Consider the following 25,854-nt stretch of genomic DNA (forward strand, 5'->3'; position numbering starts at 1 on the left):
AGTGAAAGAGAGGGAGAAGGATAGAGAGGTAAAAACATCTATGAGAGAGAAATATCAATCAACTGCTCCTGCATGCCTTCTACTGAGGATCCAGCCAGCAACCTGGCATGTTACCTGTCTGGGAATCAAACAGGTAACCTCTTGGTTCATGGGTTGACACTCAACAACTGAAACACTGGCCAGACCATAGACTTGGTTTGCTGAACTGACCATCTAAAACATTGACTGGTTTTTCTGAGGACATTCATGTTTCTCCAGAAATGCTTGCCCAAGTCTTCCAGGAGCCACTCCAGCCACTGAAAGGTGGATTTTCTGTGTCACTTAGAACATCCAGATTATGCCGTCACAGGTGGTATAGCCACATGTTGCCCTGTTACACACACAGATCAGTGACTAGAAGGTAAGGAAGGAATGTCCGCATTCCCATCCTGATCTTGTGTAAGGAGACACCGCCCCCAGAGAAGGGAAAGGCCTCAATGAAAAGCCTTTTGAGGCCTTGGCCAGTGTGGCTCAGTTGGTTAAGCGTCATCCCATGTACAAAAGCTCATTAGTTTGATTCCTGGGCAGGATACGTGCCCAGGTTGTGGGCTCAATACCTGATAGGGGTGCATGTGGGAGGCAACTAATTGATCTTTCCCTCTCATATTGATGTTTTTCTCTCTCCTTCTCCCTTCCTGTCTCTCTAAGTATCAATAAAAACTTATTTTTAAAAAGCCTCTTGAGGTTCAATACAAAGTAAATATCAAGCTCTTCTAGTCAAAGAAGGTTTCTTTTGGTCACAAATATGTCTTAGATGTGTTTCCTACTGTTCTCCTGGTAATACCCTGGCAGTGCCTGAGCCCCCAGTGAATGGTTGGGCCAGAAAATCAATGAATGCAAGAGAGCCACCTGGGGCATGACCACCCAGGGAACATCTACAACAGGTCAATGTGCACGTCTGCTCTGGGACTTCTCTTTTTTCACTGCCACTGTCTCCTAAGAGTGACAACCACACAAAAAAGCTCTTTTTAATAGAAAAAAAAGTCTCCCCATGTGTTTTTTAATCTTACTCTCTTGGGTTTTTTACAAAAACTAGTCTTTCCTTGAGCCAGTTCTGAGCATCTGGAAAGAGCAACATGACTCTCTTCCTGAAAGTTCTTGCCTGTGCTCTTGGAGTATCAAATGAGGCTGATGAGCAAATGTTCAGAAGATGCCCTGAAGTTGGGGAATAAGATAGTGATGGGAAAGGAGGCGGAAGGGAAAGGATCTTGCTTGGGTATAAAAATTGGCATAAGGAACATCCAAGTGAGATCAGTAAAACACCAAGAAGTAAGATTCTAAAGCCAATATTCCCTACGTTTGGACGTGGGCCATGAGAGAAGGCTGGCCAAATAGCATTCCTGTGAGGAGGCCACAGAACTGCCACAAGAAAGAGTTACAGATCTGCTTTAGGGAGAGTTATTGGTAGAATAAACCAGTGGTCTAAAACTGGATATCTCAAGAAATAAACAGAAAAGCCCATATGTAAATCACTGTACGGTAAATTAAAGGAATGGATGCATTCTTAGTTCACAACAAATGGTAGAAAAGCTTTTTGGGTTGAGATAAAAGCTGAGTTCAGAAAAGCAGTGAAGTAGAGTTAGGTGAAGAACCAAGAGAGATGATCCTAAGAAAATTTCTCTTGGGAGAAATCTGATGAGGAGAAGACAGTGATAGGACAAGGCTAGTAGAGAAGGGACACACTGCTAGAATTCCACATGCTGGGCTGACCTCCCATGTGGATCTCTGAGAAGATGGTGTCAACTCTGACAACCACAACTATCGGATACGCTGATTTATATGTGTACATACCCCATCATCTAGCACAGTATCTGGCACGTAGTGTATACTTACTAAATGAATGAATTGCCCTGTAAATTGATATATCATGCGAAGCCAAGGAAATTGTGAATTTCATGCTGGTTAAGGCACTGAAATAACAATTTTGAGAAAAGACAAGCAAACTATAATATGATTTGTAATACACTCTCTACGGTATAGAGGAAACTTGACCTTACAAGCCTGTAGCCAGGCAGCTGCCCAGCAAGAGAAATGAGGGGGGAAATCGGTTTCATCCGCACTCTAACTTTTACAGCACTATTCCAAGACTATTCTGTGCTGCAAAATTTTCCAAACTACAAATCTTTTTCCTAGACAGCAGGCAAACACTCTTCTTCCGAGTGCCACAATGATTGAGAATTTCTATCCAAAGAAGCTCCAACATCACTATTGACAATAACATAATAAATTTGAGACTTTGGCAACTAAATTCATGGGAATTCAACTCACAGTGAACAAGGCGGTCATTGTGTTCTTTCTCTGCAATGGACTGGTGGTCTGTGCAGGCCTGGGAGACCCACTGTGTTCTTAGTAAACTCTTCTTAAAACTCTTACCATCTCACTCATAAAACATGGTCCCCAAAGTAAGAGCATACTTTGTAATTCGCTTTCTTTTCCTCCTCTTTTCTTTATTACGTTAAAAGGATTTTCATGGGCCAATGCTAGCTTTCATATTCTGAAGGGATATATTATTCAACTACCGATGCCTTTGTCTCTTGCTGTATTGTATACACATGTGTTGGCATGATTTTTTTTTTACTCTCTACATTAGTAAAATCTATTAAAATAGATTACAGTAGTGACAGGCAAAAAAACCCTAACAAGTTGTAATTGAAGAGATTGCTCTTCCAAAAGATATTTTAAATAAGCATCTTAGGAGATGAAATATCATGGTAGTATGGGCTGGGGTTCATCTTTTCTGCAGCTGGGATGAGTTTCCTAATTCTCTTGCTGGAAACCGGGTAGAAACAACTGGCAGAGTCAGAGGCTGGAGCTGAAGCACATTTCCCATCCAGGGCTGAGCAGTGGCCGCATTCCTTCCGCTGAATGAACGGCCTTCCAACTTTCCCTCCTCACCAGTGCGTGTTTTACTAACTTGTTCTTCATACTTCAAACATGTGACCTAGTTCCAGGCCCCTAGTTTGGGGGATTTCCTGGGGGCAGATATGGGGAGTTGTTCTTTTATTTCATGGCTGTTTTTGTTTGTTCCGCTTTGTTTTGTTTTTATGTTGTTATTGTTGCTTTTGTTATCCATTAAAGGAGAGAGGCGGTGGGAAATCAACAGACATACCAGAGAGGTGCTTAAAAATGGATGCTTTTCCATTCAGTTTACATCAAAAGAAAAACAATTAAAATATATATTTTCCAGGTCCAAGTGTAGAACTCTTGATGAACCCGGAAACAAAGTTAAATAAAAAGCCACACTCACATGTGCTAATGCCTTTCAGGTGGGTCTGCTGTAACTCTTTCAGGTAGAGCTGATGACACGAACAGATGGCAGAAAGGAAATACTTTTCAATTATCTGCCAAGTGCCGAGAGTGGGGTGGGGGAAGTGACGGGATGGCCAGTGCTTTCTTAAGCTACCAAGCGTTGCTCAGAGCCCTGTGTACGACCCCGATGTTACCAGGAAAGCAGCTACCACCGAATTCCACCCCAGTGACAGGCCACAGTGCTCCCTGCAGGTGATCCCATCCTGAAATGCTGAGTCCATAAACCATAGGGGCAAAGTCCTGCCTCCCATTTCCCCTTCCTCCAGGCGCAGGCTTGATTTAAGCTGTTACTCTAAAGAAAGTACCCTTTGATCATATGAGCTTATGAAACTGGAAAAAAAAAATGATGGAAGAAGAGCCCTCAAAGGATATTTTAAACAGACAATCGATAGGTGATAAAAACAAAATATCCCTAAGGGGTAGTACAAACTGAGGGTGGTCGACCAGAGTGGAAAAGACTCTTGTCTGGAAATGCAATTGTCCCATTCAAAGGGTAGCGTCAACGCCAGTTGAGTGCCCAGAGGAATACAGCTCTTCCCCAGGAAGCAGAGGGCCTGTGAGCTTCACGGCTCCAAGAGACTGTTCAGCTGAGTATGAAGGGAACCACATAAATTACTTGAATCCTCAGATGGAAAAATTAATGAAACTGGCAAACTAAGTTCACGGCCTAGAAGAGTTAGATTCACTAATCAGATGATGGTGCCTATGATGTATTATTATTTTCTCAGCAGCCTCATCCTTGTGCTCATTTTTACAATGTGGACTCCTTACAAAGAGCACACTTATTCCAGAAGGTGCCGCCAGCTGGGAACAGAGCGGTGTGGAACCTCCTAGCTGTTAGCAATCTTTGAGCATCCAGGATCCATGGGAGAATTGGGTTGTGGGTGACTAATAATTTCCATATCAGTAGAACCCACTGTGTTCAGTTGGCTGGCGCACAGATAGGCCAGGCGCTTCTCATTAGTGCTGTTTACTCATGTGTCACTGGTGCACATTTTACAGGGACCCACCAACTGCTGCCTCCTTTGAGGGAATGAGCTGAGGCCTCTATCTGAAGAGGGGCCTGTCATTTGCATCCGACAGCAGGTGGCTATATTTTCTGAGCAGGACTCATCCCTCTAAAGTTGAATGAATGGAGCGCCGCACATCTGCCACACTCAAGGTCAAGCATGGGAATCCTTCCCCCTTTAGAGGATGTTGCAGTACATTAACAATGAACGTGCTCTCACTGGAACCATGCTGTCTTCTCTAAATAAAAGCTCTTTGGGCTTCTCCTTGGCTTCCTGCCTTGTTTAGTTAGGCTGGCATTCCATAGGCTAAATCAATTTATCAAACATATATTTGGCTTGGATTGAAACAGTTCACAGGGTTCTGGAGGTAGAGTAGAGCCAAACAGTCTCTATAGCCCCTCAAAAGTGCCTGCCCTGGCCAATGTTTCCCTTGTGGATCCATATTATCTAAAGCAGTAGTTCTCAACCTTCCTAATGCCGTGGTCCTTTAATACAGTTCCTCATGTTGTGGTGACCCCCAACCATAAAATTATTTTCGTTGCTACTTCCTAACTGTAATGTTGTTATTGTTATGAATCATAATGTAAATATCTGATATGCTATATGTGTTTTCCGATGGTCACAACCCACAGGTTGAGAACCGCTGAAAGGAACTGGAACCCAATTGATACTTTCACTTTGTTAAATTCTCATCAATGCAAAAAGCAAGACATACCCTGATTCCCTCAAGAATCACACTTAAACAAATAGCATAGGCCAGGAAATTACGCAAACTAACACCCAATTAACAAACAGTATGAATGAACCAAAGGTAGCCTGCAAGGAACCACATGTGATAAAACAAACCGTGTAAATGAGCTGAACTCATACTTCGGGGCCAATACTGAAGAACCAAATTCTGCTCCTACGATGACTCTCTTAGGTAGCACATCACAGACAAAAATTTGCACCTCATTGAGCCCATAGGAGTAACCTAGCAACGGTGAACCTAGCAACCACTGCTGGAGATGTAGCTAACCCTTCCAATGGAAAGGCAGAGTCCAGTGGGCCTCAGGCAACAAGGGCTGCTGAGAAAGGGCCTCCGGGTCAGCTCCACATGCCCAAGGCCAGGGGAAGAGCTCTCAGCGAGCCTCCCAAGGGTCCTCCAGTGGGAGCCAATGGTTCCAGCCATCAACCCCGTGAGCATCCTTCCCCAGGGTCCAGAACGGACAGGGCTGCTGGTCACACAGCCCTGCCCCAGCACTGCATCTGCACACCCACACACACTGCGGTTTCCTTTGGAGGACTCCCCCTCCTTGGACCCATGCTGACAAGGAAACACTGTCACAGATGTGAAACGGCACACTACTGACTCAGCTGGGAGGGACACTGACAATTCCAAGCTGGCCATCGGTGGCCTAAAATTAGCAACAAAACACAAGAAGAGGTTATGTGGGGAGCAGGCCTGTTAGTTGTGGGATGAGGATGGAAAGGCCCTGCGTGTCCGGGGGTTGCAAGACTGGTGGGACTGGCGTGGGAGTGCAAGGCAGAGGGTGTGCCAACGTCTCCGGCTGTTCAGGAGCATCTTCAAGATCTGCTGCCTGCAGCTGGGCCACTTCCCTGCCTCGGGGTTTCCCTGGGCAGAGGGGGAGCCGGGTCCTGAGCGCTCAGGCGATGCTGCTGTTCGGGTTGGAGAGGTGGAGGGCCACACACACCCCTGCTCCGAAGCCCACCTGCTTTGGTCGTCACTTTCAGGAGGTAGCCGTCCAGGTCGATGTGGAAGATTCCAGCGCACGGTCAGGTGCTGCTGGAGGCTCACGGTGCCCGCGCCCAGCACCAGGTCCACCGACTTGGTCCACGAGAAGGAGCGGGTCCTGCGGGCATCGTTCTTCACCAGCACCTGGAAGGGCGAGGCAGGGGAGGAGCAGTCTTTCGTCAAAACGTACTGACACGTCCCCTGAAAGTTAAATGTCCGTCCGTCAAAAGTGTTGTAGTGGGGATCTCCGAATACCGTGCAAACGCCGGGCTCTGCGGATGGGCGAGAGACAAAAGCAGGGTCACAAACCGAGCGCAGGACTCAGGGGAAATGGGGGTGGGGGTCCCTGCAGGAAACCTGGAAGGGGTACCCGCCTGGTAAGGGAGGGCCGTACAGAGATGCTCTAAGCAAAACCAACTTAACACAAAATAAAGTTTGGTGGGTTGGTGGTTTTAAAAGCCTGTGCCAGACCTTATAGGACATGGAATGTTCCTGGTGCTTCTTATTTGTAACACTTCTGCATTTTTAAAGCATCTCTGTTTTGGAGCCTTGCTATGCATCCATGTTCTTAATGTAAGGGAGGGAGGAATGGAACTAAGATAATTTTGTAAATAGAACTGGACTAATTTTATAACCCATATAAACAAGAACAAACATAAATAAGTAAGGGGCAGCAAAATAAATGACAATATACCAACACAGTGTTATCTCCATCTAACTATTTAAAAAATTTGTAAACATGATAGTCTAAATGTTACTTGTGGTTTTAAACTAAAGCAGTATATTCAGCATATATATTTACTAAGGACAAATAAATAGAATTGCCAGATACATGCTCAATACCGCAAGGAACCAGGTTCTGATAAAGTTAAGAGTCTCTATGTGTTTTATAGAAATACAAGGTTCCTATACTTTGATCTGAGTTAGATTAAAAAAACTAAGTCATAAAACCCATCATTCAGTAAATTTAACTAATTCCAATGAATTCACCACTTCAAAATACCTTTCATTCAAATACTTACAAGACCCAAGGAGAGTTTGACATTTTTGAGCATCTCAAAGATTTTTTATAGAAAATTAAATATTTATTTTTTTTAAAACAAAATTTGACATTGATCTGTTCTCCATCTAAAGCTATTTTACCTGTTTTGAAGGAGGCTTGTACAATAAAGAAATGAGGAATTCATTGAGAGATATTAGCCCAAATGATGAAAGAACTATAACAAAAGGTATAATTTCCAGCCAACACCAGAATAGGTCAAAAATTTGTAAACACGATAGTCTAAATGTTACTCGTGGTAACATTATGTCATATGAGAATATGACATAGCAATTGTTCTGAATACCTAAAAGTCAAGACAGAGGCAGATGAGTCAACAGATCCCATAGGACCCATGGGACTCATGGCCAACATTTGCTTTTCATGTCTAAAGTGTTTGGAGACTACGTTTGTTTTATGTTGTGATATGTCATTTCCAATGGCAATGTTATGTTACTCCATATAAATTATATGTATTTGGAATTTGGTAGATTCATTGTTCTAAGTTCCTTATCAATAGTTGATAGAAACTCAAAAAGAGAGTTTGGGGCATGTACAATAATTTCGGTGAACAAATATTTAGAGGTCTGTGTAGAAGACTATTTAGGGAGGCGGGTAAAAGAATGGGGAGGAGAGGCAGGCTCTCCAAGGTCAGCAGCAATATTTGAATTCACCTTCCATTTCTGTTTCTTTCTTACCCTTTTCTTGGTGGTTTCCTCCATTTGACTCCAATTTTGCTCATTTATTGCTACGCCTTTACCTCACCCCCACCTTTCTGATTCTATATTTCCCCCCTCAACTAGTGTTCTCACCAATCTAATCACTCCATACCACAATTTTTCAACCCTTTCTCCTTGTGATTACTTTAGAAATTGTCTTATCACACACTTCCCTCACCCTCTGACTAACAGCCGCTCCCTGGCATAAACATGGTGCTTTCTGGTTAACAGGGAGCAAGGGTTCTCCTGGGGACTCCCTGAGTGACATCAGGATAATTATAATTCACAGTTGATATTACCATGTGCCACACAAGGGCCTGACCACCCGATGCACCAAACTCAAGAGAATGGCTTCTTTCAAGTTCTTAACTCCATACTTAGCAAGAAAACCCGAAACCCAAGGCTTTTGAGCTTGTAACAGATTGATCTCAGCTTGGAAAGGCCAGCTCATTACTGGATTCGAAATTACCCTTCGGAGAAATCCTCTCTCAGCTGTGCGCAGGCTCAGGGAACACCCGCCCTCTACCCCAAGTTCGCAGCATCATCTTCTCCTGAACAGGAAGCAACCACGGCTTCTCCTGGTGTCCCGACAACAGTTGAGCAGCAAAATGATCATTAACAAAAACAGCGACCGCTGCCATTTTCTGAGAATTCTGTACACGCCCTATGTTCTCCATGCCTGCTGATCGTGAATACACTACAGGAAAGAAGTATTTAGATGGTCTGCTAACATTAAAACAACAGCTGAGCACTTGGCAGCAAATCCATAAAGTGAAGTATTATCTGGTCATTAAAAAGTGTGTAAATAATGTTCATGATTGAAAAAATGCTTATCACATAGTAAGTGGAAAGTGAGAAACATAGTTCTATATTTTTAAAAATATATATTTTTATTGATTTCAGAGAGGAAGGGGGAGAGAGAGAGAGAAAGAGAGAGAGAGAAACATCAATGATGAAAGAAAATCATTGACTGGCTCTCTTCTGCATGCCCTATATTGGGGATTGAGCCTGCAACCTGGGAATACGCCTTTACCGGAAATCAAACCGTGACCTCCTGGTTCATAGGTTAATGCTGAAACTACTGAGCCACGTCGGCTGGGCCAAAGTTCTATCTTGACTGTCTTAGAATAAATACAGAAACACACACACTAAAATTGTGAACAGTGGTTATTTCTTGGTGACAGTATCATGAGTGATACTTTTTCTTTCTTCCTTATGCCTTTCTGATTTTGTTTTAGTTGTTATATATTTTTTAAAGAGTCAAAATATGGGTACCTGTAGATAAGGCCAATTATGTGACAAAGCAAATCCTCAAAAAAGAAACAGAAAATATACTGTGTTGAGTGGCCCTAGGAGAGCTCGAGCTGACTCAGAGCCGGGGAGAGAGCGATGAGGACATGGGAGACCAGCAAGGGAGGCCATGTGTGAGCAGGGCTGTCAGGAAAGCGATTTTCCAAGAGGCCCTAACTTGAGGAAGAGAAGGGTTTGGAGATCAGGATGATTTTTCTGGGTAACAGCAATATGGAAGGGGCCAACAAAATGTCATGACCGCAAAGATGCCTGAGAATTATGTGTTACATTTGGGGACATTTGTAGCATGAGCTAAAATAATTTGGAAGCCTTGGCCCTCTTTCCTGGCACCTCACGGTCCCTATGCCAGGTCCTGCAGGGACAGTAGACATGTACACTGAAGAGTGACTGAAAGTGAGAACTCCAGGGTTGCACAAGTCTGCCGGGCTGAGAAGGAATAAAGCTATGGAGGCTCTTAGGGACACACACGTACATTGTATTCTCATCGAGTTTTCTTCCAGCAGACACAGTGGAATGAGCTGCAATCCAGGGTGTCCAGATGTCTGGTCACACTTTCTGGAGAGCTCGGGGTGATAGTTGGAACTAAATAAGCAGACTCTCCTACAACTAACCTCGAGAATGTGTAAGTCAGAAGGAGAGGAAAATGAGAGTTTACCCTTGGTGGTACTTATTATTTTTAAGTCAAATCATCAGATGTTGTTTTTATTTGTTTGTCTTCAATATATGTACACAAGGGTCTAGGCAAAGGGGAAAAAAGATTAGAAGCATATAAATCTGAATATGAACAGTGTCATTTTTTCTCTTAGGTTATGGAATTATGGGTGACATTTATTTTCCTTTCTCACTTATGTGTATTTACATTATTTTATACATTTACATTCATGATTTAAAATGCCTGTACACTTTTGGAATAAGAATATTTGCTTTAAAAAATTAAAAACATTAGATTAGAACATATTACTTTGCTGTTAGATACTTTAATAAGATTGCTATGAGAATTAAGAAAGTCGACTACTTCTGAAAACATTATTCCAATGCTTTGCTTTAACGTCATCAAGTACATTTATTTCTGTCCTGGGTGTATTTATTCTAATGAAATGCCTTCCTTCTGAGAGTAGTGATTATTCTCAAAACATCCATCAAAGAAAATTAAGGGGAAATTATACAACTCCATGATATGGAGGAAGAAAATAAGAGGAACTGAGTAGACTCCAAACCTCTTCCCCCAAAACACATAAAAACAAACAAACAAACAAACAAAATAACAGAAAAGCATCAGGAAGAAAAAAAAACTATCACTCATGGTTCTGCCATCAAGAAATAACCACTGTTTATAATTGGGGGTGGGGGAGGGGGGAGTGTGTGTTTGTGTATTTTAACATAGTTAAGAATATCCTGTACTCAAAATTTTACTTCCTCTTCACTGAGCATGTCACAAGATTTCCCCAGTCATTAAAATCACTTTGAAAACATTGAAAATGATTTTTATTGTCCGTCCATTACTTCTGCAAAGAAAAATTTCTCTCCAATTCATCCTATCACACACCACCACGGATCAGTACATTTCCAGAGAAGTGTTCTAACCACGAGAAAATCTATCAAATTAAAAATAATAAAAAAATAAAAAAAGAAAGGCTTTCAGCTTTCCTCACACAAGTTGCAGGGACACTGGCCGTGTCGGACTCCAGGGTCCCTGGGTCATGCAGGGGCTCCTGGGAAGCCCAGATGGGGAAGAGTCGTCACGATGATGTTAAGTTTGAGTCAAGGACCAGGAAAGGGTGGGATAGGAAACACTGATCTTATCACAGACCCCATGTTAAGGGTCTCGGCTCCTCCTAAACAGGCTGCGTGTGACCTGGACTTTTCTATGCTCTGGACTAGCTCAGGTGTCACCTGGGGACTGGAGGGCAAACAGATGCCCCTCCAAGGATCACGTGCATCCCTACAAGTTTTACATCCTTGGCTTCTTACAAGAACTTAATTTAACTTTACTATGTGAATGTGGCGAGAAAGTGATTGTGGCTCTCTTTCCACCAATCTATAATCCACCAGGTAGAGTTACACATCTACATATAAAATCTAATTTTTTAAAAAGCCGGAACTAATATTTAGTAAGTGCCTGAAACCAATATTTAAAGAAAGAGTCAAGTAGGGATATTGTTAAGAATGTAAATGTCTTTTTACATATTTTCTAGAACCCCAGATACCCACCAACTTCAAACAGAAGAGCAAAGGAAAGCATTCCTACCTTCAAGATCTAATCTAAGATAAATCTAACCCCTAAGGCCACGGCTGACACCCTAGGCCTCCCACCTGAGTGCCCCCCTTCCCCACCTCCCTCCTTCGCTCTGTAGTGGCCCATGTCTGCCGTACACTTGACACTACCCAGCACAGAGTCCTTTAGTTTCCAGCTGCAACTTCATGAATGCCCCACTTTCCTTCCCTCCAAATCTCTAAGTGGGACTGACGCATGGCTCTGAGGCTCTGGGATGGTCATAATTTCAAATACTCTACCCTAGAGACACATATGTTTTTCAGTTTGGGGGTTGAAAATATGGCCACCAAATCCATAGCATGATTATGATCATCAATTTCTACCCTAGCTTATAGTTATAATGCCTTAAGATCTGATGTATATTTTGTGTAATTTCTCCGTGCCTGGCATGCTGCCCTGTTGCCCTGTATATTGGAGTTCTCTCTCTCTCTCTCTCTCTCTCTCTCTCTCTCTCTCTCTCTCTCTCATTCCTCTTTGCACTACTCACAGCAATACCTGGTACAATACATATTAGGTATCAATAAGTATTAGCTGAATGTATGAGCTAATTAATTAAATAATATATTTTAGTGGAAAAAAAATAAACTGCCCCCACTGAACTTCCTAAAATAGATAAGTATTAATGACTGGCATATAGGATTTTGCTTAATTAATTAATTGATTGATTAACTGACCAATGCTCTCAGGACAAGGAATTTGAAGGATGCTGACCAGCTGACCTGGTCTCTTCCCTACCGTGACCTGACGCTTCCAATACCACAACATCCTGTGCAGTTGTTGTTAACTAGTTGGGATCACAGAGCTCTTTGGGGGTCTGAAGAAGTGTGTGGACACTCTTCCCTACAAATGCACAGTATGTCTGCTCAAATGTAGAGCTTCATAGACACCCTGTCCTGAGACTGATCAGTAACTTCCTGAGAGCATGAACTTCAGTTACAGCATGCCTATCTAGAAGTTAATTAGAAACGATAGTCCATGGTTTTCATATTTAATACACTTATAGTTCATCTCCCCAGCTACAGTAGAGGTTCCTAAACTCAGGGTCTGCATTAGCTTCTTATCCGTGCCCTTCAGGGCACCTTCCAGAATGCTGGAAACTCACTAAGTGTTAATACAAACTTGCTCTAGAACATGCATTTTTGCCCCTCATCATCATCCAAGCTCTGACCTTAAACTAGAAACTGCCATGTATCAATGAAGAGAGGTGTGTACCTCAGCTGAAGAGATGAGCTTCACACCTCCACCACATTGGACCTCTGCAAACACGCCCTGCTTTGAAAAGGGCCCTGGGTTTGAATCCCAGTCTTACTGCGTAATGAATATGAAACCAGGACCGACTACCTACAAACCTCAGTTTGTTCACTTATGATATGGGTCTAAGAACAACTACTGGAAGGGTGGTTATAATGATAAGCACTGCCAGAATAGATTTATTCTTATAAACTCTATGCAAATCCAGCAAATACATATCTGCCACTGGCTAAAATAAGGCTGGGAAAGTACATGTAAACATAGATTTGTTGACATTTTGAGTCCATCTATAAGATGCGGAGTAGGGGCTAGAATGGAGTGAGCCTTCCAGGCCAAAAGAAGACTGTGAATATGTTTTAGACACAGAAAGGCTTGCAACTAGCCCAAGAAGATCCAGAGAGCAATCTGACTGGAGTTGGGAGTTGCTTCAGAGATGTGAGAACCCGCGCTGTCTAAATAAATGAGCCTGAGATTAATTGCCAGCTGAGAAGTTTAAATATATTCCAAAGGACCAACAGTTTTTAACATGTTTCCTCTGAGACATCAATCCTGCCCGTGGCTCTGCCAAAATAAGTAGAAATAAACAAAAGCTCTGGAGCTCCAAAACGTCCAAGGCTCCCTCCTCTCCACCACCTTCCTGAAAGTTTACCCCGCTCGCCGCAATAAAGGCTCTGAGAATTCTCTAGCAAGAAAACGTATTTCGGTTTACTTGACCCAGCACTTCCCGAATGTATTTAATCACAGAGTCTTGTTTTGAAAACATTACTCATGACTATCCCTCAGCACCAGCGTTTTATAAAACAAACGCTGGGAGACTGTGCGAGGGGCCAGTGCAGGAAGCTGGTGCCGGGTCTCGGGAAAGCCAAGTTTGGGTTCTGACAGGCTCTGCAGAAGGGAAGGGTTGTTGGAGAAAAAGCAGAAATTAGTTGCTGGCGGTAGGAAGAAGGTGTGACTGCCGTGGAAATGGGAAGAAAACGATTTATTAGAAAAACAAGACAAAGAGCCGATCCACGGACTTGATGACTGATTAGCAACATGGGAGAGAAATGACGAAAGTATGAGAAATAACACAGAGGCTCACAACCTATGCAGCTGGGATAATGGGGGTGCCAGGACCCAGTCAATAGACAGGGATTGGAAACAGCCATTCAACCCTTCATCCAACTCCCCACACAGAACAGTTGGAGAATCAAGGTAGCAATGGTGAATACAGTCCAAATGCAGTACTCAAAGAAGAATGTGGTCTCCAAAATTATTAAGAGCTGACATCTGCCGAAATAGCATCTTATCAAGAAGTCATATCTTAGGGACCTCGAAGTTTGGATTACCTGAACCCAGAAGGAGAGAGTACCTATGGGAGGGATACCGGGGAGGCAGAGCTGGGAGCTTATAGGATGAAAGGGAGAAAAATCAAAGCAGGAGATGTGAGCACCAAGAAGAGAAAGAAAGGACAGTGTGGAGACACGGAGTATTGCTGGGGCCTCTGGTAAGGAGAACGAGTGGTAACATCCATGAATCTGAACTTCACACCAGAGGGAACAGTGGAGCGTAACTCAGGAGTCAGTTATCCAAACTCCCAGGGAAGGTTAGAACTCGAGTGTTGTAACCCAAGAGCCTGAAGAGGTTAAGTGACCTCATGAGCATCAATAGCTTTAAAAGGTGAGCAAATACAACTGTTTTCAAAGAGTCCCCAGTCATGGAGAGAGAAAAGACATTGTCAAACTTCACATATCTTTGAAGGCAGACCTCCAAAACGAATAACAGTGCAGTCCACGGAGGACATAGAACAGTGCTTGAAGGTGTGGGCTCCGGAGTCTCCTGGGCCAGGGGATTGCTCTGTTTAATTTCTCAGACCTCAGACCCTCCTTTGTATGATGGGGATAACAATAGCTTGTACTTTATGGATCACCGTGGGCAGTAACTGACAGATGCATGGAGAGTGTTTATCACATGGCCTGACACAGACCTCCCAGTCATAAATCAGCGCTGGCACTAGGAGCGATGGCGTGCCAGCAGAAGTAGCAATTGTTGTGCTAAGCTTTGCTCATAGATGTGACCTCCAGAGAAGAATAAACCTGCCTCAGCCCAGCATACAGTCAAGGGCAATTATTATACGCTAGAGGCCCGTTGCACGAAGAGATTCGTGCAATAGGCCTTCCCTTCCCCTGGCTGCTGGCACCAGTTTTCCTCCAGCACCCGGGACCCAGGCCGCTGCTCCAGCCAGAACCTTCAGTGTTCGCTCTGCTGCTTTGCACCTATGTATGCAAATTAACTGCCATCTTTGTTGGGTTAATTTGCATGCTCTCCTGATTGGCTGGTGAGTGTAGTGGAGGGACAGTCAATTTACATGTTTGTCTATTATTAGGTAAGATAATATGGGGATGTATTTCCCACACAGTGCGCTTCTCAGTGTCAGAGTTTGGGATTTCTGTCCTTACTATGAGTTCTCTCTTCATTGTACTAGTATTTTAGGTGGAACTTGGTTCAGGGGTTTTAGTTACCAGCTTCTTCAGTCAAAACTGGGTTCCTGCCCTAACCGGTTTGGCTCAGTGGATAGAGCATTGGCCTGCAGACTGAAAGGTCCCAGGTTTGATTCTTGTCAAAGGCATGTACCTTGGTTGCAGGCACATCCCCAGTAGGAGGTGTGCAGGAAGCAGCTGATCGATGTTTCTAACTCTCTATCCCCCTCTCTTCCTTTCTGTAAAAAAATCAATAAAATATACTAAAAAACAAAACAAAATTGGATTCCTGAATCTTTCTTAAGATTCAAGATGGCGGCCTTGCCCAAAATGCACCAGGCATCTAATAATGAATTTATATATCTTTTTATGTACAAAAATTAGGCAAGAAAATCACTTGTAATTGAAAGATTTGATAATGGTCCATTTACTGTATAGGAAAACATAACTTTCCCAAGCAGAGGTCCGAGGAAACCACATGATATGATGGAATAAATACTAACCTAAGCAGGTAAAATAAAAACAGCAGATTCTCATCCCAGTATACCCAGTTAATTCTACAGTGAACATGAGCTTCCCTGTCCTCACCTAGGAAGACGGAGGGTTGACTCATTAAAGTCCGTTCATTCATACACTCCCATGGTGCTAAATGCTGATGAACTTGAGTGACATAACAACTTTGCTTTTTCTCATTCCTGATGGAAATTACACACAATTGATTTCAGTTTAAAACTGTGTATATTTTAATGTTGTAAATAAAAAGACTGGGAGAGATCATCACTTATCACTGGAAACATCTCACCCTGAGTTACCAGGAGAGAAAAAAAACCCTGGAAAGATGAGTGGACATGGACAACCAAGCCAATTCGAATTGTGGGTGAGTGCCCAGGAGACCAACCATCACTGTTCTGCACATGAACTTGAGAAGGTGGAGGTGTCACCAGGCAGATGACAGCCTGGGCACTGTAGTAGGGAAACTTCTCCTAATGGGACATCCTCACCAGTCCTGAAGCCCCGCAGACCTTATCTTTCTTTCCTAACTGCAACTGTCATCACACTGAACACAATGACCTAGAAGTCAGTGGGAGGAAGTCCAGCCCAGGCCCTGGGGCCAGACTTCCTTATGGGAATCCAGGCTCCACACTCGCCTTGGGCATCCCTCTGAACCACTAAGCTTCCTCGACCATAAGATGGCTGAGGGAATTAAGGAGGATCAAATGAGATAGTCCATGTCAGGGTCCCGACACATAGCAGATGCTGAGTAAATATTATCTCCTACTGCTGCTGCTACTGCTGTTATTGCCATTGTTGTTATTTGATGAAAATGATGATGACTGTTAACTAAATAGTCAGAACTGATGGAGTACTATCACACTGTGGGGACCAACAGTAGGCGGTGGATAGAAGATGACCATTGCCCCGCCTGTATGGCTCAGTTGGTTGAGGGTCAGCCTATGGACCAGGAGGTTGCCAGTTCTATTTCTGGTCAGGAACATGCCCAGGTTTCACGTTTGATCCCCAGTAGAGAACATATAGGAGGCAGACGATCCAATCAATGTTTCTCTCTCATCAATGTTCTCTCCCTCTCTCTCCCCCTCTCCCTCTCTCTCCCCCTCTCCCCCTCTCCCCCTCTCTCTCTCTCTGAATCAATAAGAACATTTATTATAAAAAAGGATGACCCTTAATTACTTGAGGCTCCTCCTTCAACTTTGCACCAATTCACAGCCCCAGAAAATTTAAAGTAAAAATATCCCTTAGGACAGACAGCATATAAAACAAACAGATTGCCTCCTCTTCCCTCCAATGGCCCTGCCCGTGTGGGGTTTCCTAGCCGCCACGTGTGGGACAGTTGGGTTTCATTTGCCGCCCTGTCTGCTGGTTGGGCCTCAGAGGCAGTGACAACCCCAGCTCCAGGTGCTCATGCAGAAAGTTCAGTGGCCACTGAGCTTAACACCTCCTTGGCAGGGCTGGGGTCCACACCACACATGCTTATTCTACAAGCATCTTGAGCTCCGGTTTCAAATTTCCTTGCTTCCCCGAGTTAAGGACAGACTCTTGGTGTTAAGGGACCTGGAGCTGCTTCCAGTCTCGGAGGCCAGAAACCATGCTCACACACAGAATGACTAATTTGCAGAACCTCTGTCAGGGGAGATTTCTCATAAAATGGGCCCCAAGGTCGCTGTTTCATTAAATTGTTGTTGCAATCCCCCTCCTGCAGCTACTCTTTAATTGGTGATAGCGGCAGCCGTGCCAGAGGCTTCAGTAAGATGTGCCAAAACCAGCCAGGCGCTTCCAGGTGGGTGCGTGGAGCAGGCGGGGGCCCTCTGCACAGCAGGCTCACTGGCTACACACAGCTGGAAACTAACCCTTGGGGGGTTTAAGAAGGTCACCTGGCAACTGTGAGCCTCCTTGCACCCCCAGTTGCTGGAATCTGATATTTCCTGTTACTTGTGGGACGTGTTGTTGAGGTTAGTTCAATTAAACGCACATCTGTGCTCAGTGTAGCCCTGCCCGCCCCCGTGTTATGTAACCATGAACTTTCCTTTTGGGTTGGGAGACTAATGGTTGGGACTATTACAGCTACAGGCACAGCTTCATGCACCTAGGAGACCTGGGGCTGGGCATCCATGGTGGGTGTCATTGGCTGCCTCTGGTCTTGTAGATGGTTGAGATTAAATTCTTTCTCATTCTCTCTCTCCCTCCCCTCCATCATATCTCTCTCTCGCTCTTTCTCTTTCTCTCTCTCTCTCTCCACACATACACACACCTCTCTTATCAGTGAAAAGTTTGCTTCTAAGTATAATTTCTATGTCTGAAAACAGATATCCTGCCAGCAAAGAATTTATCTGCTTCAAGTCTCTGTTGGGTGGTCAAGTCAAGATTCCACCCACTGTTTGCTGACACACAGTAAGATAATTTCACATAAACCAGGAGGGAGAGGCACAAGGGACAGTGGCCTTCATGCCAACTCACCCTCAGTCCCATGACTCTGGTCCAGGCACAGTGGGACTCACTTTGGGCTACAGCTCATACGTTGGCAAGAAACAGCACATGTACAAAAGTGTCCTCAAGTTTGCTCAGTTCACTTTCAGTATTTTATTTTTAATAAATCATCCAAACCCAAGGTAACTCTTTTGCGTTGGGAAAGGAGAAAGGGAGAATTCCTGTGTTAGTAGAACCCAATGATGCTTTTCATATTTCCTTCGGGTCTGATTTTAAAAGGACTCTTTTTTTGTTGTTTTTATTTATTTTTTTAAAATAAATATATATATATACACAAATTAATATATATATAAAATATATATATATACATATATATTTAATATACTTTATTGATTTTTTACAGAGAGGAAGGGTGAGGGATAGAGAGTTAGAAACATCGATGAGAGAGAAACATCGATTAGCTGCCTCCTGCACACTCCCTACTAGGGATGTGCCCGCAACCAAGGTACATGCCCTTGACCGGAACCGAACCTGGGACCTTTCAGTCCACAGGCCAATGCTCTATCCCCTGAGCCAAACCAGTTAGGGCTTTTTTTGTTGTTTTTAAATAACATCATCATCGCCCTCTCAGACCAATCCTACAAAGCCTATACTAATCCAGGGAGGGCAACCAGTTAGTGTCTCAGTTGCAGCTTCCTACCTACCGAATTCTAAGTTAACCACTACCTCTGACTATTGGAGAGAGAAGCCTGTGAAATGTTCTACCTCGACTTCCTGTCCTCTTTCCTGTTCCTTTCAGAGGCCTGAACAGCGCCCAGCACTAGCAAGACAGGCCAGCACAGTCAGAGGGCGGGAATAGGAATTCTGTGGGGTTTTAAACACTGCAGTGTCACCCCTGCTGACAGCAGGTGCCTGGCACGCCTCTACCTAGTGCAGATAATCCAGTACTGAGGCTATGCAATAACCCATCTCACTTGAGCATGTGCATATATAGATCATTTATCCCGCCTCTGTCTAATAAAGGATTGCACGTAGTTGACAGGCATGCGGACTAGATGATTCCCAACACTGAGGGCAGATGTAGACCCTGAAGCCAGGAGGAAGCTCATTGGTCAAAACTGCATGCCACTGAGGGCAGGCTGCAAATTAATGTCTAGCTTCCTTGCAACTAGATGGTGACGTTGTTCCCACGGTGTAATTATGCCTTTATAGTTTTTCCTAGGGTGAGGCAATGAAACTCCAGAACATGTCAATTGCATCCAGAGGCTTCTAGTCTGTCCGGGCTCACACTGGCAACAGGACACCCTCGCCTCACTCCCTGATCTCACATAATCACTCTGAGTTGAGAGGGAGTTACTGTTGCTAGTATGGCAGGTGTTTCTTTCCACACTCACCTCTGCTGTTACCCGTTTGGAATATCATTGGCTCTCAGCCAGGGGTGATGTTGCCCCCTAGGGGACCTTTGGCAACATCTGGGGACGCTGTTGATTGTCACAGCATTGGGGACAGGACTGCTCCCACATCTTGTTGGTAGAGACCAGAGGTGCTGCTGAACATCCTACAATGCACAAGCCAGGCCCACAACTGAGAAGTATCTGGCCGACCTATCAGGAAGAGCGAGGTTGAAAATCCTGCAGTAGCTAATGGGGTACATATACATGTGATTTTGTTGGAATAAAACCATTTTCTGCTTTCAGAAAACACTGGCCTTAGTTTTCACTTCAGCCTCTAGGGCGTTTGCTCTAGAAACCCACATATCAGAGGAGCTTTCCAAGCGGATGGAGGAGGAAAAAAGCCTGAAGGTTTCTTCTGGACCCTGGTTATAATGACAAGCGAATTTCAAAACAGGCGGCCTCTGGCCACAGCTGGAGGACACCAGAACAAGTCCACCTGGATGCGCTCATGCTTACAAAAGTGGGTGGCATCCCACCTCTGAACACCATCTGAGCAAGTAAACTTCGCCCAATAGGATGTGTTTTGCAGCCCTGGTGGGAGAACTGCTGGACCGCAAGAGAGTAAACAGATGGAAGAAGTGCCGAAGGAAGCTGAGAAATAGGCATCTGATGATGTCATTAAGAGCTGGACCGAGAACCACATGGCCCCCCCGACCCCGCCCTGCTTGATGCAGGTGCACAGAGTTCACATCTCCCGGGTGCCCTCCAGCTGGGTGGCTTTCCCTCGTGCCAACTGCCTCTCTCAGGGACAGAGGTCATGGGCTCCTTCACAGGCTTCACGCAATATTTAACACGACTGCTTGGAACCTTGGTTTGATTTTGTCATGCCCATCCTGCTAGTTCTCTCCTTTCTTTTATTCTGATAAGTCACACAGATCCTAAATATAGAAAGGCTAACCCAGCTAAATATGGAAAGGCTAACGCATCACGGATAAGGCAGTAATGAAATGCAGCTTTTCTCTAGCTCTCCCAGTAATCACCACGCTGACTCTTGTAGGATAAAGCCGGGTTATTCCAGACCCTGGCTGTTTCGGTACAGACCGGCCATGTGTTTTTGCTAAGCGGTGCGATGGGCATATGCAACCTATCTGCGCTCACGCAAACTGAAAGGTTCGCTAGAAAAATCCGAGGGGCTCCTTTGAAGTCCGCCTCGCCTTCAACGAGGAGATACTCTCTAGGGAAATGCAAACAACTCATTGACATGGATACGGAGAAAACCATCCACTTAGACGCCACTCTGCTCACCCAGAAAGGACCTGAGCTGGAGGCAGCCCCCAAACCACCTGTAAACAAAGTTTCCTCAGAGGGCTCCTGGGAGGAGGGTGAAGTATAATAGCTTCCACATGTGTTAAGAAATTAACTGGTGTGCTAATCCTAGCTAATTCTTTCTGCATTAATTTTGGGGATCTATTAAGTCATATTTTGTTGGCCTCCTTTGAGTTATTTTATGTGCTTTAAAAAAAGTTCTTTTGTTAAATCTATAATTTAATGTTCATTGACTCAATCAGTACTTTATCCAATGTATAATGCATAAGTATTTAATAGCTCTCCATCTCAAAACTCCATGACATGTGTATATATATGTATATATTACATATAATATACTATGATATTGAAAAATCTCTGTATCTATTGTCCAAAATATTTTAGACAAGTGGAATAAACAAACCTGTTCCCACATGAAAACTGCTTTCAGCCATCCACAGAGCCCATATCTCTCAGCCCGACCGGCTCATAAAATAGTTTCTAATAGATGTCATGGCTTTGTTAATTCTGCTTTTCATACTTGGAAACTAATTTGATGGTGACATGACTAATTCTCCTCTCTCAATGAAACCCTTCAGAGAGCTGTCTCAACTCCGTATGAATTTGAGGAAGACACTAAATTTGCTAATAGATCCAGGCAGCTGTCTGCACGTGGGGAGGACATCAGACCGTTGCTAAGTTTGGTCTGTGCGGTTAGTAATGCAGCCTCAGATGGTGCTGAGAATGGGCCATGTTAGAATTCAGTTAAAAATACCAGGAAGGCCTGGCTGGCATGGCTCAGTGGTTGAGCGTCGACCTATGAACCAGGAGCTCATAGGTTGGATTCCTAGTTAAGGCACAGACCCAGGTTTCGGGCTTGATCCCCAATAGGGGGTGTGCAGGAGGACAGCTGATCAATGATGTTTCTCTCTCGCCAATGTTTCTATACCTCCCCGTCTTTAAAAATCAATAAAGGCACATTAAAATTTTAAAAAGTTACTAGTTAGTAAAAAAATACTAGGATGGCCAAACCTTCACCAGACCAAAGACCTCTTGTTTTACCCTTGGATGTGCCCAGGTGAAACGGTCAAGAGCTGAGCATGGGGGTGAGGGAGGTGGAAGTAAGCACAGCTGCTTGGCTTTATAGTGATGGAAGGAACTTCCCTCCTCGATGATGCGCACGGTTTGGTTTTACTGGATGCCACCTTAGCCACTAGGACTGCAAATGCGATGTGCAGTTAAACTGCTCAGAGTTATCTGGTCCTTCTTAAGACCTCATCAGACCATTCATCTCCCAAATTTCCCACAGCAACACATTCCAGTTGTGCTTCTGGGAGGGGATTGTAATTGACAAAGTGTTTGCAGGGAAGAGGGAGGACCCCAGCCTATACCAATAGGAACAATATGTGCAGAAAACTTACGCCACCGCTTTTCTTGCCGCATATAAAACCAAAATAAACAGTAACAGCACCTTTCCAACGGAATAAACTTACTTTCAGTGCAAATAGGGCAGCATCCTTTTCGGTTGAGAATTTTACCCTAATCAAAAGAAAAACAAGAGTTTAATGCTAAGAAACAGAATTTGCAGAGGGCTTTTTTTTTTTTTTTTTTAACTCTAATACCAGACACACCAATGAAATCAGTCCAAGTTATATTTGAACTCAATGCCCGGATGGCGATGACGAGGGTGAAAATGAAGTTTCAAGTATCAGGGTCTCAGGCCAGGCAAAGCCTTTCAGAAAGCTTTGCTGTTTTTATCCGCCGGGAAATAGAATATCTAAAGGACTCATTGGTGGGATCCCTCTCACACAGAGAGGAGATGGAAACTGTCTGGATCCAACCTTTTCGCAGATACCCGAATCTAGCCCTCTGCAAACGAGAGCACACACATAAAAACAGGAATCAGCTGTCAACCCGCCAACCCATGTGAGGTCTCTGTTCTGTTTTGCTTCCGGGAGGGACCCAAACAATAAGCCAAGTGGGGGTCTACGGACCGGACAATGTCTGTGTTCCAGAGCAAGTTCAGTCACATTGCTTCTTTCAGAAGCTGCTTTGCAGTGGAAGCCAATGAAGCTGAGAGCTGGGAAATGCTGAGTAATTTTCCATTACCTTTCTGGAAACACCGTGTAATTTCCGAAAATTCATTTCTTCCCCCTTTTTTAGTGCATGGCGTTTCAAGGAGGAAACCTATTCTCAGGGCCCCTATCAGCAAATGGCATCGCCTTATCTCTGACTCAAAGGGATGCAAAGAGAAAAATAAATGTGGGAAAGAAGGACATCTACAGAGCACTTTGCTAACAAACACCCTTTGTGATATTTTCCATAAGCTATCCAACCTCAGGTTAGTTATAAGGATTTAATAACTTAATACTGAAAGCATTTAAGATTTAATTAATAAAGTATATATTATTATAATTATCCTTATTAAGATGAACAATAACCTTAGGAGCTAAGTATTTCCCTTTTTATAGGTGAAGAGATTGATGTTACGCAATGCAACAGTGGTAGAACCCAAAATCAAACCTAATTTTGTGTAACCCTAAAGGCCATCTGCTTGGCACCCCAGATTTTTATCCTCTTCCATCCTTTATCTCTAAGAGGATGTAATATTCATTGGGCACCTGCTATACACGAGTGCTGTGCATTCTTCATACTTTATCTCATTTAAACTTCACAATGACCCTCTAAATGTAGGTGTCCCTAGGCGTTTTTATAGAAAACTAAGTAACAGAGATCACAGCGAGGTGGCCTAAGCCTATGTCAAGGCCACACAGTTAATATAAGGTCCACCCACTCATTCACTACCGGTCTGTGGCATCAAGAACAGATTTAGGACCTAGAGAAAATCATACTGATTCAAAATATGCTAGTTAGCAATGGAAGACCCAGGACCATGTCAAATTCATTTTCCCATCAGCTAGCTCAGTGATTCCCAATCTTTTTTATCTCATGGCATCCATAAATTATTAAAATTCTATGGCACACCAAAAAATATATAGCAAGTTTTGCCAATCTGACAAAAAAAATAGGTATAATTTTGATTTATTCACACCAGATGGCTATTGTTGTTTTGGTTGTTGTCATTTTTTTATTTGGCAATCTAATAGGTATGGCACGTTTAAGAAATTCTTGTGGCACACCAGTGTGTCCCAGCACACCAACTGAAACTCACTAAGCTAGACCAAAATTGTATAAGGGCCATGATGACTTTGAATAAGACTTAAAACTCAGTCCCATTTAGCCACCCCATGGAGTGGGGCATCACGACACGTGTTCATTGCCTAGAGCTGTCTCTTCTATTTCTGTTGGGCAGCCAGGTGTCCTTGGGTTTCTCAGACTGAAAGCAGTTGAGGACAAACCAAATGTGCTTGGCTCTGGCCAATGGCATGCCGACCCCAGGGGGAGGAGTGAGGGGCTCTATCCGAATAGAGCAGAGCTGTCTACATCCAAAGCCCCCAACAACACAAGGCGATGTGATCCCCTACCTCTGTGTGTTGGCAGAACCGCCAACAACTTCTTTAGACAACGGAAGTGGGGGTGTTCATATTACTAACTAGGGGGGATAACTCAAGCACGAGCTATGAGGTCGGGGCTCCTGGCTGTGGCACTCCAGGCATGCTACCACCTCAGCAGTAAGAAGGGTGCAGTAATGACAACCATTCGGAGGGGTGGTCTCAGCATTAAATGGGGTCAGCCCTGCGACTGCAGAGAAAGTCTCAGTCCATGTGAGCGATGGTGAGACGATGGTGTCATCACAGCCCTGTCCCCACTGGAACCCTCATAGCCTTTCTCACGAAAGGTAGTCCTTTGCCTCTGGGGAGCTGCCAGGGAGGGTGGACAAGGAATCCAACCATAAGATCCCCCTTCAACAAGGCACCCACACTTCTGGGGAAAGAGATGCGCAGTGCCTGGCCAGGACAGAGCAGGGGACGCGGGACCATTCCTTGGAGTGTTTTTTTATCTCTCCAGGCAACACAGGGTAGGGGAAGGAAGTATACAACAGGATTTCCATGGTAGAACTAAGTTTTCTCCCAAAGTCCTGTGCTGGCCATGGAGGAGGGAGAGTGTGCGCTGGAGGAATGGTTGGAAAGATGCCTAGAAACACGAAGGCGGCCCCCGCGGCAGGAGCTGGGCACTACAAGCTTTGACAAGCCGAGGAGGGAGCCAGGAAAGGCCTGTGTTTGGAGGCATGGATGCCCCTGGCCCAAACGTGGCCTGCCAAGAAGAAAGGCTAACGAGATGCTGCCGGTGACATAAAAAGCATTGGCCTCCCCACAGCAGGAGGACGATGAAAACCAGCGACCCCGCCACGGCGGCAGGACCCCATGAAGCCGGACTCTCACCATGGCCCATGGAGCTTGTTACTGGAGCCACTAGGTTGGCACGGCGCCCTGATTTTGTCTCTGGAATAGGAAGCCCGTTATTACTAACATGTGCTGCAAGCGGTCATTAGCAGCCAGGGTTCCCCCAGGACTGGCGGAGAAGTGATCTTATTCTCCAATGAATATTTATAAGCAGACCGTGTTCAAGTCCGTGGACTGGATCTCCCTTCTTCTTTTTTATGGGAGGTTTTCGGTTTTATGTCCGAGGCTTTTTAAAGCAAGACTAATTAGGGTTTTTTAGGTGGGTTTTTTCTCCGCTTTTTTCTCCCCCTTTATTCGGTTGTGCAATAGCAGCAGCTGTTGTTTCTCATGCTGCGTTTGGTAGCCAAGCAAAAGCAGCGCCTTGCTGTTTACAATAACCACAGATGTGGATGAAATGAAAGGCTGTCGATACCAGAGGAGGGAGGACATGCCCTGGATCCGTGCATGTATTTTTTTCATTCACTGCAAGGTATTGAATAGGTTTGACATTTTCCCAAAATGCATGGGTTTCAAGTTGCCGAGGCGAATTCACTGAACTCGAGTTTTAGAAGATAATGGGCACTTTATTCAGCGAGTGGGAACCTCGGGCTTCTGAAAAGAGATATTTCCACCAGGACGCAATTTCCATTCGGGGCTACAATGGAAGCCAGGATTCGAGAGGGAAAACCTCAGAGTCCCCTCGAGGGGGGGGGCGGGGGGGG

At 44.4% G+C, this 25,854-nt stretch overlaps 1 protein-coding gene across 1 annotated transcript in view; it reads right to left on the reverse strand.

Annotated features, from left to right (window-relative positions):
- BMPER (BMP binding endothelial regulator) overlaps positions 1-25,854 on the reverse strand; it is a 200,136-nt gene that overhangs the window by 57,760 nt on the left and 116,522 nt on the right. Inside the window, 3 exon segments of the mRNA XM_006757207.2 lie at positions 6,071-6,120; positions 6,122-6,365; positions 22,283-22,328. Coding sequence (XP_006757270.1) covers positions 6,071-6,120; positions 6,122-6,365; positions 22,283-22,328 — 340 coding nt within the window.

Source organism: Myotis davidii, unplaced genomic scaffold (assembly GCF_000327345.1).
Source record: "Myotis davidii unplaced genomic scaffold, ASM32734v1 scaffold573, whole genome shotgun sequence".
NCBI lineage: Eukaryota > Metazoa > Chordata > Mammalia > Chiroptera > Vespertilionidae > Myotis > Myotis davidii.